The 13454-nt window shown below is 35.0% G+C and overlaps 1 protein-coding gene across 6 annotated transcripts in view; it reads right to left on the bottom strand.

The window, feature by feature from the left end:
* The window catches only part of UBR5 (ubiquitin protein ligase E3 component n-recognin 5), a 143154-nt gene that overhangs the window by 2825 nt on the left and 126875 nt on the right, over positions 1–13454 (bottom strand). For all 6 annotated transcript variants that reach the window (XM_074316762.1, XM_074316763.1, XM_019717463.2 and 3 more), the window contains exons 48-58: positions 11926–12169; positions 10404–10515; positions 9620–9764; positions 8525–8655; positions 7174–7234; positions 5095–5270; positions 4786–4870; positions 3873–4028; positions 3425–3538; positions 1820–1964; positions 299–384 (exon numbers count right to left, since the gene is read on the bottom strand). In XM_074316762.1, the coding sequence (XP_074172863.1) occupies positions 299–384; positions 1820–1964; positions 3425–3538; positions 3873–4028; positions 4786–4870; positions 5095–5270; positions 7174–7234; positions 8525–8655; positions 9620–9764; positions 10404–10515; positions 11926–12169 (1455 nt within the window). The remainder of the gene's footprint in view (positions 1–298; positions 385–1819; positions 1965–3424; positions 3539–3872; positions 4029–4785; positions 4871–5094; positions 5271–7173; positions 7235–8524; positions 8656–9619; positions 9765–10403; positions 10516–11925; positions 12170–13454) is intronic.

Here is a 13454-nt window from a genome sequence, read left to right as displayed (position 1 = left end):
CCAACATATATACACACTATAGGGGGAAAAACATGTCTCAACAATAAGCTGGTATTATCTTCTGGGACTAAGGATGGCATATAAATAGCTAAGATGTATTTCACTCTGCTCACAACTTAATACTTCAGGTGCTCTGTTACAGAGCAAAAAAACAAAACTGTGTTTTATTTCTTACCTTCTGTAATTTCCTTAGCCAAAATTAAAATAACCAACCATTACAAACGTAAAACAAAAGGCTACATTACACAGTTTTAAATTTTTATATTGTCTTCTACAAATTCTGTGAAACTTCACTTACAAGATCTTGTCGTTCTGTCATGCTCATCTTCTCTACTATTGACCAGAACCAGCGCTTGAACTGTAAGAGCTTCTCAGCATTTTCTCCTAAGAATAAAGAGTATAAATTCAGTATACTGTATCAGATGTTATAGCTTTAGAATATTGCTTATTATAATATATATATATATATATATATATATATATATATATATATATATATATATAACTAAAATGTTAGTTAGGATGGGGGTCTAATTCCTAACACAGGAAACTAGGACCATTTGCACAATGTAAAACCTCTAGCATTTATTAGTCAGTCCTGACTCACGATGACCAAGACAAGTCAAAGGAGCCGCCATCCTCAAAACTGATAACCACGACTTTAATCCCTTTGTAAGTCATGATTCCTCTCATGATCTTAAGCCAGTGCTTCTCAAATTTTAAAGAGATTATAAATCACTTGGGGATCTTTTTAAAATGCAGATTCTCATTCACTAGGTCTGGGGAAAGAGAGAAGAACCAAAAATTCTGCATTTCTAAAAAACTCAGATGCTACTGCCGATCTGAGGATCATATTGGGAGCATATTTAGATATATTCCTTTCACCTCCTAGGTTTTTTATTTGTAATGCGGCAAATTCTTACCTCAGAAGTACTGAAAACTATATTAAAAAGTAGCACAACCTGAAACTAATAATATATATATATATATTTAAAAAAAAAAAAAAGTAGCACAAAAATGATTATACAGTGACCTATATATATTGTCAACCATGAAGGAAAAACAAGAAAATTCATCCAAATTTAACTTACTATAATTTGGCTAAAGCTGTTTGCAAAATATGAAAAATAAAGGGGAAAAAATTGGTACCTTCAATGTATGCAATAATTTTGGACTAGATATAATCCCTTCACAAAGAATTTCTTAGAGCTCCCCGTGTTTTATATTATAGTCACAGCAAAAAAGTCTATTCCTAGACACAGGACTTTCAAAAGAATTGCAGCAAACCAAGCACTGAAGGTAAACGTTATCTCAGGAGGATTGTCACTACCTCTCTTTATTCTTTCTAAATTTGCCATGTGTTTGTATGCTCTTACGTCTTTGTAAGTGTGCTTTGGGTCCAGCTCTACAAAGCAACTGTCACGCAATCAAATTCTTTAATTACAGAATTTTAAGAGACATGAATCAGGAAAGTTCAATGGAATTACCACACGGATTATTTTTTCTTAATTAGTATATACAAATCCTTTCCACCCAGCTGCTCACCACAAAGAATTTTTACTTGTATTCATAGTCATACCAAACCACATATTCTTTAAAATCTAGAAAAATTAAGCAGTAAAAAAAGTTAAACTAATGCTTAAGCCATCATCATTCAATCATAACTTAAAAAATACATATGAAAACCCCTTTTAAGTGCCGGAGTAATACAGCATTTCTCAAGCCCTGTAAATATATCTAGAAACTAGAAACTCAGAAAATGCTGACCAAACTATCTCTGTAGCTTATTCCTTAAATAAACATTTCATAAACTTCATACCTGATTCATCATTGAAAGAGGTGAAACTGATCAGCATTTGCACATTAACTTCACCACAGCCATTTACCAAAAGCCTAAAATCTTCTGCTGTTAAGTCTTCTAACGAATTTTTTGGAAGCACATCCAGTAGACCTTTCCTCATTGCCTAGAGAATTTCAAAAATTACCTTTTTATTACTATTAGTACTTTATTTTCCATGTAGCGTTTATTATTGTTAAAGCCCAATTTCTAATTTTAGCAGCCTCTTAAGAATAATAGAGAGAAAAGCATTAATACTAAAACAAGAATACCAGAGAGAAAATCCTGAGAGAAAAACATTAAGTTCTATATTTTGAATTTCTTATTAATAGATTTCAAAAGAGAGGCGGGGTGGGGGGGTGGGGGTGAGAGCACCACGAATAGGCTTCACTTTAAAAGTGAAGCAGTGTTACTGCATACCAGTCATTCACTGAGATAATTTTTTAAATTGTGTTACTAACAAACAGCCTAGTCATTAAATAGATAAGAACAGCTTCAATGTGTCAAACGTGCTATCCTGTCAACATCCTAGAAAAAATATGACAATGACAAAAACAAACCTCCCGACACAAGCCCAAAACCTAGAAGCTTACCGAGAAATTACCAAGTGCCAACAACTGTTCTAAGCACCTTACATTATTAATTCATTTAATCCGATCCTCATTCTGCAGAGGAGGGAACCAAGACACAAAGGACTTAAGTAGTTTGCTATTGTCACACACGAGAGGGTGGTGCAACCACAATTAGAATGCTAACAGTAAGACTCCAGAGCCTGCACGTTTATTCCCACACAGGGATCAGAAATACTTGACACTACCAGTCCTAAAGCCACATAAACGTTTTACCCTAAAAGGGGAAAGAGTTAAGGTAGCAGTTCTGATGTTGCTCTTTGGAAGGGCCTGGCTGGCCCTTGGCTGGCACCTGGGAACTTGGTTTTTGGAATGTCCCCTACATTACCATTATGGCCGTTTTGAATATCCAGGGCAATAAACCCTGCTGTGCCAGCTTTCCTAGACTATTTGTACAAATATGATTTATGATAAACACGTGCATTCTTCTGCGGGTCTGCATTTCACTATGGCTGGTTGTTCAGGCAGGAAATACTTAGGTGACTGGCCTCCCATTAAAAACCATGGGCAGACTCTTAAGTGGCTTCTTTAAACACTGGAGAAGTGTGTTCTTTGTGACAACCCAGGTCCCCCTGGATGCCTCCAGACTCTGCCCTGGCTGAGAGTCCTTTTGCCACAGTAACCATACCTGTGAGTACAACTGCCTCTGAGCCCTAGGAGTCCATTTAGTGAGTCAGCAAAAGAACTGGTGTGGTCACTGGACTCCAAAACCATAGTCATTTCAGCACCACAAGCATCCTTTCCAAACTTTTTCCCAGCAAATTGACTTTTTCATGATTACGTGGTTCTCACCCAAAAGAAAGCAATAGGTCTTGATTCAGATGTAATTTACATTGTAAATAAAGTCACTTTGGTTTAAAATTTTTCACCTTTTATATGCAAGCTGAATATACTCTGAGCTAGCAGAAGACATATATAGCCTTATCAGATCAAGTAACACTTTCTAGAAAACACTTACGTGTAATGGCTGTTCTGCAACTACCAACATTCTGTGCTCTGCGTATTTCCGCACATACTCGTACACATTCTGGGGAGTCACTGGTATATTTACACCATTAGGAATAAGTTCAACCTGTGAAAAATGTAGCAGTGCCATGTAAAAGCAATTTTGTCAAAGCAGTAATAACAGTTCATAAAACAATTTCCTAAATTTTTTAAATCTAAAGACAATTCTGTATCTGACAAGTATCTAAGACATACATTTTAAACCTACAAAAATCTCTTCTGCCTGTCAGTCTGTTTCTGGATCTCTTTCTCTCTCTGTTTCAATCTCCTACTGTGTCTTTTTTCTGTGTGTTTGTGTCTCTATTTCTTGATCCCCTATCTATCTAAATTGTTTCTATGTAAGACAAACACAACAGACCAAATTCTCTTGCCAGAATTAGAAAGCTACATAATTGCTTTACCTGTCCTCCACCCTCTTCTTTACACAGGTCAATTGCAAATGCCAAATCCATTGCTGAGAAAACAGCATCAGCATCTGAACTCTGAGAAGCGAGGATAAGTTGCCGCAAACTCTCGTACATCACAGGGTCAAAAAAAGCAAAATCATGCCAGTTGACCTAAGAAAGTAATTGTACAAAAATTATGAAAGAAACATTTTTACTGAATTCATCAGCATATTAAAATAAAGAAAAATCTTCTACTAAATATATAGTAACTGATTTAAAGAGGTAAAATTTAATAAATCTTTCTAAACAGTGTTATATTTTTAAAAAACTTAAAGCCAATACTGTATTTTTTTAAGTTCCAAAATAATTTTGCATAAACTAGCACTAATTATTAAATAATGATTATGCCGAGCAACTGGTCCTAATCTAAATACACATCCATCCTATTTAGTCTTGATAATAATCATGAAATATAGATTAATTCCAGATAAATCTGATGCTCAAAGGAATTCAGAAACTTGCTGAAGATCACATCCCTGAGTTAAACTTGAGTCTATCTGACTCCATGATCTTTTCCATAAACCTTGTTAAAGGCTCGACATAGCAACACGTCTGTGTTGCTGAGCTTTAATTCCTGTTCTTCTCTGCACAAGAATATTCTAGCTGGAACATTTAATAGGGTCATAATTAAAAAACAAACAAAAAACAAAAAAAACACATCATAAAATGATATTGCTCTATTAATAGAAAACAACATTCATCAGTGGTTTAATCAAAGAAAATGCTTGAAAATGGTTTACAGTGACTATAATACTTTAAAATTTAATACTTAACGTTAATGCCATAAACAGTATGCTAGTATAGAATTGTTTTATAAAAGAAAATTTTTGCAATAGTAAGAGCAGTTAGATTCATTAAAATCACTTACTTTTCTACCAAGCAACACTTTAATCACATGTCTATTCAATGTGATAGGACATAGTTCGTTCTGTAACAGACACAGTCCAAGAATCCTACAAACACGGAAATAATATTTAAATTCAAAAGTAATTCTAGAACATGCATAACCTTTCACATACATATATAATATACATACAGTATTTTGAGAAATTTGATGGCCTCTTTTCTAGTCAGTATGAATAAGAACATATACACATTTTAAAAACTAATGTATTTTATGAAGTCTCATAAATTCAAATTTTTAAAAAATGCAAGTATAAGATTAGAGTTCTTTTACCTGCCAATGTTTCTGAAACAATTCAACCTTGCTTCTGTGTTTTTGCCAGGTCTTGGAGTATAAAATCCTCTTTTTCCAGGTTGGTAAAACAAAGGGGCATTGTCATCACCATCATCTGTATCGTCCAGATCCATATCTACCACACTTCGACTAGAGCCATGACGCTTTCGGTTTTCCTAATAACAATATCAGAAATTAAGCCCCGAGATTAATTTTAAAAACAAAACAATTTGAACTAAAATCACTCAAAGTGAAATCAGGTAGGTATAGCAACATTCCTATTTAAATGAATGTGTATAACATACTAAAGGTAAACAAACTTTTTAATTCACTCTTTCAGAACTGTGATATACAAAACTTGTGCATATTAAGTCTTTAGCTTCTCTGTTCATTTAATTAAAATCACCTAATGAAACTGGTAACTTTTTTTTACCTTAATGCCTTAAAGACTTTTTCACTGACTACAGAATTCTGGATTGATAATCTTTAAAGCACTTTCAGGATGCTGTCCGTTGTCTTCTGCCTTCAGTTTTTGATGAGACATTGGTCTTTCATGTCATTCTTTCCCTCTGTGTTAGGCACTGTTCTTTAGCTGCTTCGTTTTACAGCAGTTTGATTACAAATGTCTGGACAATTTTCTTTCAGTTTGTCCTGTTTATGGTTCACTGATCTTGAATCTATGAATCTATATCTTGCATCAAATTTGGAAGTTTCAACTATCATTTCTTCAAATAGTTTTCTGTAGCAAGCTCTTTCTCCTCTTCTGGGTACTCCAATGACGTGAATGTTTGATCTTTTGATATGGTTTCTGAAACAGTTCGTTTGAAATCTTCTCTCTGTCCTACAGAATGGGTGATTTCTAGCTCTCTTCATAATGGCTGACCCTTTTTTCTCTCATCTTCACTCTGCTACTGACCTATCGAGTGAATTTTTTTTTAGACATTGTATTTTTAATTCTAAAATTTTCCTTTCATTCTCTCATAAAGTTTCTATTTCTCTGTTTAGAACATCTAGCTTGCCATTCCTAGTTGTTTCCCTTTTTGTCATAGAACATGAGATATACAAAGTCTCTGATAATTCCAGCAAGTGGGTCATCTTGAAGTCAGCATCTATTGGTTCTTTCCCCAAGAGAATTGGTCAGTCTTTCCTGATTCTTTGTATGTTGAGTGAAGTATCCAAGAATAAAGTATCTTGGATACTTTATTCAGTTGTGAAAGTCTGGGTCTTATTAAAATATGGAGAATGTTGATGTGTTTTGGCTTTAGTAGGCAATCAACCTGGCTAGGTTCAGATTGGAAATGTCACCTTCTGTGTGCAGTGGTTCCAATACCAATTAAGTTTTCAAAGCCTTTTATTGTATTGTTTAGGGTCTGCCCTGCATATTCACCATTTGAGGTAGTCGGGGACTTGGACAGTGGTTTATACTATAGTTTGCAAAGCTTTTGCTCTGCATTTCCAGCTAAGATGGAATAACAGGGACCAGACCAGCTTTACTATCCTCCTTGAAACAATGCCATACCAATTATTTTTCAAGTTTTGACTTTCCAATCTGTGTGGTATTGTGTACTTTTCAGGATCTCAGGCAGTTCCACTTTGTATTTTGTGCAGAGTTTTTAGTTGTAAGCATGAAAGAGAGAAGATAATACAGGGTTTGCTCCATCTTGGCTGGCAATGAAGTTCTCAGGTAGCTTAAGAATGAAATACATTATACACTAAGCCTCCCTTACTGCTGTACCAGATGCCACATTTTGTCCGCATCTTTGGCACTCACTGCTTCTTTGAGGAATAAACTCTATGATTCCACACTGCCTCCCTCCTTCTCTGCTATTAATTCGTGACATCTCTAAAGCTTGATTCAGGCTGTGTTCAAAGGGAGGCAGCTGATGAGTGGGGTTAAAATGAGCCTTTAATTAAACCAATCTTATTACTTGATTCTGAACATCTATCTTTGCTTTTTTCTTTACTGTAATCAAGTATTTTACTCAAAGACATAGTTTCTTCATAAATATGGCTTTCTTCCTCTTCTGTAACTTAAATTCCAAGTGCTTATTATTAACACATATACAAAATTTCCCTTACCTGTACCTTTTCTGAGGAATCTAATAATCCAAGATCCAAGATACTATCAGCTCCATTTTCCCTAAAAGCAAACAAAAAGCCTTTCACATTCTAGGTAATTTAAATTTCTAGAATTTAACACAGAGAAAACATGAATTTAAATCTATAAGAATTTATAAATACATTATCCAGGACACTTAGTAGTCTTAATGCAGTTCTAGGAGCAGAGAAGCCAAAAAAAGTACTAGATACCACATGTATGAGTCAAGATAATGCGCTGAAAGCTAAGACAAAACAAATGCAGTTTTCATAGGGGTGCTGAAACTTAAGCTCAGGGCGAACACTGAACATTGCTTTCTGAACATTTTCTGAACAGGAAAGCAATCACAATAAGCATTTTTTAGTGTGTTATTATAGAATATTAATAAATTCACTGTGCACTCCATAAAACCAGGTGAAAGTAGTCAACATATTATTTGCATTCCATAGAAAACACTACTAAATTAGCAAACCTTACATATATTTACAAAAATCTTTATCAAAAATGTACTCTCAACTTTTTCTATAGTAGGCTGAGCTATGTCAGTATGCTGATACCTCCAGAGACATGGAAATGGAATAAAGAAACTACGTCAAGTCTAGAGAAGATAGTAGTAATAACAAAGATCAACTTCTAGCAACAGTCTTTGGCTTGGACCATTCAAAGGCTCTGAAACAGGGTAGTGGCTGTTTACTTTCAGTGCTTAGACTATATCTAATCTAAGTTCCTCATTTAAAATCATGACTAGGAAGAAAAAACGAGATTTTCATCTAAAATAATTAACACGTGAAATCCTAAGCTAGATATTATATTAGAGTAGCCCCAGGATAGAAGGCACAGAATAAGTATAACATAGCTTCCTAATGTTACTTTTACTTATCATCTTAGAAAAAGGATAATTTAACTGTTAGAAATTAAAAAATTTTATATTAAAACAAATACATTACACAATGGAAAGCAATGGATTAAGATAAATCAGGAGGCCTGATTTCATGCTTATGACAAGAACTCAGCGACCCCAATTCCTTGACGTATTTGGTTTCCGACATGAGGAGTATACTGGCGGAGAATTTGAGATGTACTTCTTACAAGTAATTTCTAAATACCAGGTACATAAAAGATGTTTGGAACCTAAGGGACTGCTAAAACTCTATCTTTCTAATACATGTGAAACTCAACTGTCTCACTCATGGATTTTAAGCCATCTCTAAAAACCCAGTTAAAGTCTTATGTTGCTTTATAGTCTACATTCTAAGATCTGGGGGCACCCACATCCTAATAATAAAGTAGCTGATGTTTAAACTGAAATGCTTTCCCAGCTGTACACATTACCGTCCATGTGCAATAATGAGTTCCATGGCTTCATCTACTCTTGCTCTCAGAGAGTCTTCACTTGCTAGAAGGAGAAGCAACTGAGCTGGAGATAATTCCAACAACATGCCAGTGATTTTACTTGCAAATGCCTGTAAATGATAAATAAATGTTATTTGGCCCTACTCTCTAAAACCGCTTGTTTAAATCAGCAATCTTTTAAATCTCCCCCCCCCCCCAATTACAAAGAAATGTAAGCAACTTAGATAACAATTCAAAAATTTCTGAACCAATGAGGTATTTTATACACTAGAAGCTTAATTATAGAGAAGTTGGGTAAGAAACGAATAGTCCATGCACTACAATAGTCTTGTTAAAAGCTAGTTTAACATTTGTAATGACAAGCCTTTATGTAAGGTTTTTGATATTCATGAATAAACATACAATACTCAAGTTCCATGTTTTTATTTCCTATCAGAGAACCAGATACATTTCTTTCATTTAGGGTAGAAAAAAAGAAAGCGAAAGGGAGGGAAGTGAAGGAGGAAGAAGAGAGAAAAAGATGCCTATATTTAAGGCTAAGGGTTTAGTGAGAGAAATATAATTGGATTTCTCTGTTTTAATCTTTTGCTGTAACATGTACATAGAGTTCTACATAAAGACAAAAAACACAACTAGTTTATGTTTCATATTATATGAAAGAAACTGACAGAACATCCAAATTAAAAATCTTCTTGCAATACTTACCAGCAGTGAAGTATACTATTTGCCATGTATTCTAGCTACGACTTGGTAACGGATAAAAAGTCTATTTTAAAATGTAACAGTAATTTGTGCAAATAAGGGTACAAATAAATACAATGCAGATTAAATCTTTAGTACACAAGGAACCTATTAGGTAGATCATTAACCACACATAGGTAGGAAAACCATACAAATCCCCAGCTATACAGTTACCTTCTAGCAAACACTGCTTCATTCCCTCATAAGCTCTCTTCTACAGTTCTCAACTAGATGGCTTGCCAGTAACTGACATTTTTTAAAAATACCCACTTTAATTCAGAAACGAAGATGGTATGCAGCCAGTAAAGTGGCAGCAGCATGCACTGTACGTACTGGTTGCATGGCCTGTACACGGGGATAAAGCCTCTCTCCAAGCGCCTGACGATGTGCTGGCAGAGGGTCAGGATCGTCACTCGGGTTCCCTTCAGAGGCTGGTCTGAAGGGTCTAGTGTCAATGGAAAGCTGTCTTCTAAAGTCTCTGAAAGAAGAACAAAGCTATTATGACTTCTTTTCCTTTGTCTGCAAAATGAAACTATCGGCACAACTAGTAATGAAGTTAGAAAACCAGAGCATCCAGGATGCTCCAGTTATGGCCCCAAGGTGGTAGAATATCCAAAGAGATGATGGTTGGGAATTAGAGACCACCTAGATTTTGTCACTTGAAAGCCTATAAATTCACAACGCATAGTTCAATTTGATTCTAAGGGATGAGGACCTTAAAATACCAGAAATCAATAGCCCACCCTCAATTCCTAGAGATTTTAGTCAAAAGTGAAATGCCAACCATCCTAACAGGAGAAAATCTAAAAGGTTTAAATAACATAATTGCTACAATTATAATTTTAAAACAAATTTAAGAGTGATATAAAGTTAATAAAAATTTCAAGAACTTAAGACCTTGAGTGGGATAAATAAATTAATTAATAAATAAAAAGCCATTATAATTTCAACTGCACCTGGGTTGTTTAACGCAGAGCGTTTTAAGAACAGTTGGTTAGACTACCGTATATATCCAAATATTAAAACTTTCATTTTCTAATTGAGTCCTTTATTTATGAGCCTCCCTCCAATCCATCCAAAAAGGTGGAATTCAACAAAAGATACAAAATTATCTCACCTATCCCGATCTCTCCGAGAACCTGCTCGCAAACCACTACTTCTCCTCATTTCCCTTTCTCTCTCCCTTTCCCGATCCCGCTCTCCTCTGTTCCTTAATCTCTGCATTAAACCTGGAAGAAAATATGACATACACTTTGTTTAGATCAATGTAAATGCAACTACTTTAAAGTCAATGTGAAGACATGACCACACACACTGAAGACCAGCTTCCTCACCATCTGTGTTAGTGCCTTTCTCTCCCTATATAGGTTTGAGGGTTGGGGTGACTGTGGCAGAATCACCTAGCACGTAACAGATGTTCACTCAGTATTTGTTAAATGAATTTCTCCCCTTGTCATGTCAAAGCTGTGAATAATATGTAGCCACTGGGGCTACGTTAGTTTCACCATAAATAATATTGATATCTCTTACATGATTAGAGTCATATGTGAGTATCTTCTCTTAGTATTTAGTTAAGCATTATAGGCCATCCGAAACATTAGCTATTACTACTTTTAAAACCTTAAATATAAACCAGAGTATGGTTTCCTAAAGAATATGCAGAAAAGTTACTTCTGAAATGTTATGACTCCCCAAGGTTCCTCATTCACATTTGCCAATTTCTTCTTATAGGTCTGTAAGAAATCAAATGGTGAAACTAATGATGAAAGGCTGGGGTACACTCCCCATCTTCTCATCCTCAATCCTTTCTAGAGCTCATTCAGCCTCTATGGTGGAGGTTTGCAGAACCCCAATGAACTGTATCTATAGCCTAGGTAAACTGCAGGATTTTCTTAGTAACTCTCTCCCTCAATTACTATACCCATCTACAAGATTGGCAATATTCTGCCCCTGCTTTACATAAATCACCAGTTATCACCTAGTTGAGGCTTCTGTAATTTTCACAGACTTTTTAATTTGCTAATTGTAATCTTGAAAATCAGGCAAAAGTTCCAATCTCAAAGTGCTGGTACTCAAGGAGGTAAAGAGCTTGCACCGAGATGTTAATAGAAATCTTACTACCAAAAAACACTCTTGCTAAATGAAACAGTGAGGTTAGTGACATAGTCAGCCAATTCACATTTGCTTGCAAGCTCCCTATCTCATTGGGAACCAGTAGCAACTCTGCAAATCATACTTTGAATGGCACTGCTCTAGAGAGAACATCATTTTCTTCTGAAGTATCTGTACCAATTAAATACAGGACCAATTAAATACGGGGGTGGGGGAAATACTGCAATCTGCTCACTGAACTTCGGTATTACCACAGATCTTACCACATCCCCTTCCCAAACCTGTAACAACTGAGATGATAAATCCACTTAGTACAATCACAAACATTAATGAAAATAAATGTGGCAGTAAAAGAGCAAACTACTAAATTGTCGATTAGTTTAAATATGATTAAATCATTAATCTACAATAAAATGTAAATGCACATTACCATTCTCCCACTATAAACACATACAACCATGATGATCACTGTTTCAATCAAACAAGAAAAGAATTTTTATGATGCTTGTTACCTGTAGAGTACTTACTTGTATGCGTGCCTTTGTTGGCATTTTGGATACAATCTAGATTTGGCAATTTTTCATTTGACAAAAACGCTTGTGCAATGGCTGTATAAAAACTTCGTGCTACACCACTGCCCTCTCCTGGCTCATCCTTGAATGTGACTTTTACTCTGTGTACAGCCATTGGTGTAGTAGCACACCTTCGACCAAAGTGATTGTTGAGCTGCCTCATGGTCTGCTGAATGAGGAGATCTCGGTCTCGATCAACCTATTTAAACAAATCAAAAAAGTAGTAAATTCAGTGTGGGAAACCACCCTAAAATTTTTCTGTGTAAAATCTGAAAATCTAATTTTAGCTTTCCGTTGACAATTTAAATGACTAAAAAGTAATGTGGGTTCTCAGAAGCTGTTACATTCCAAATAAACAACCTTCTAAAGCATACAAGAACATCTTGCATTAAATCAGGATAGTGGAATTTAACTCAATTCTAACACTTTCTTAAAAGGTCTACTAGAAAACAGCAATTCATTCTATTTTGAAATGCACCAGAATAAATTCCAAGTGGATTAAAACTATAAAATATAACATTTTTTAAAATAGCAAATATGAGAAGAAAATATGGGATATTCCTTTGGTGACAGAACACCACAAGCAAAGAAAAAGAAGAATGACAAACTGGGGAAAGTATCTGCACCTTCTATTACAAAGATATACACATTCATGAGTAGTATGCATATCATCTAAAGATAAAGTGCTTCTAAAAATCTGAGAAAAAAAATCAACATATAGAAAAAATGGGCAGGATATACTAACAAAGAGCTCACAGAGAAAGAAATATCCTTAAATATATGAAACGATGTTTAACTTTGCTCAAAAAAAAAAAAGAAAAAGAAAATTAAAACTACTGACATGCCATTTCTTAACCTATCAGATTGGCAAAAATATAAAAATCTGACAACAAACTGCTGAAAAGACTGTTGGGAAATCAGACATTCTTGTATCGATGTTGAAAATGTCAAAATATGCAACCATTATGCAGAGGTTTTTGCCAATATATGGCAAAATTATATATGCACATATTACATATATGCACATGCCCTTTGACCCATGTCTAGGAATCTATCTTAAAGACACACTAGCCCAAAAGAGAAACACACATGAGGCTATCCTTCACATCACTATTTGTAACAGCAAGACTGGAAAGAAACCCAAATATCTATGACCAGGAGACTGGCTGAAAACACTGATACAACTGTAAAATGCAGTACACTAAGACTAAACAGTTGTAAAAAGCAGACAGAATATCTCTGTATACAGCTACGACTTTACTTCTGGGATATACTCTTAACTGGGAAAAGCAAGATAGAATAAAATGTATAGCATGCTCGGAGCGGGGAGTGGGGGGAGAGATGGGTAGTAAATATACATACACGATTATGCAGTAGGACCTCAGTTTTCGAACGTGTCCATTGACGAACATTTCAGTTTATGAACGCCATAAATTTTACAGATCTATGGTATCATTAGATAGTAAAATTCATACTAAATTTGC

This window comes from Rhinolophus sinicus, linkage group LG12 (assembly GCF_036562045.2).
Source record: "Rhinolophus sinicus isolate RSC01 linkage group LG12, ASM3656204v1, whole genome shotgun sequence".
In the NCBI taxonomy this organism is placed as follows: Eukaryota; Metazoa; Chordata; class Mammalia; order Chiroptera; family Rhinolophidae; genus Rhinolophus; species Rhinolophus sinicus.
This window is presented reverse-complemented; position numbering and strand designations above follow the sequence as displayed.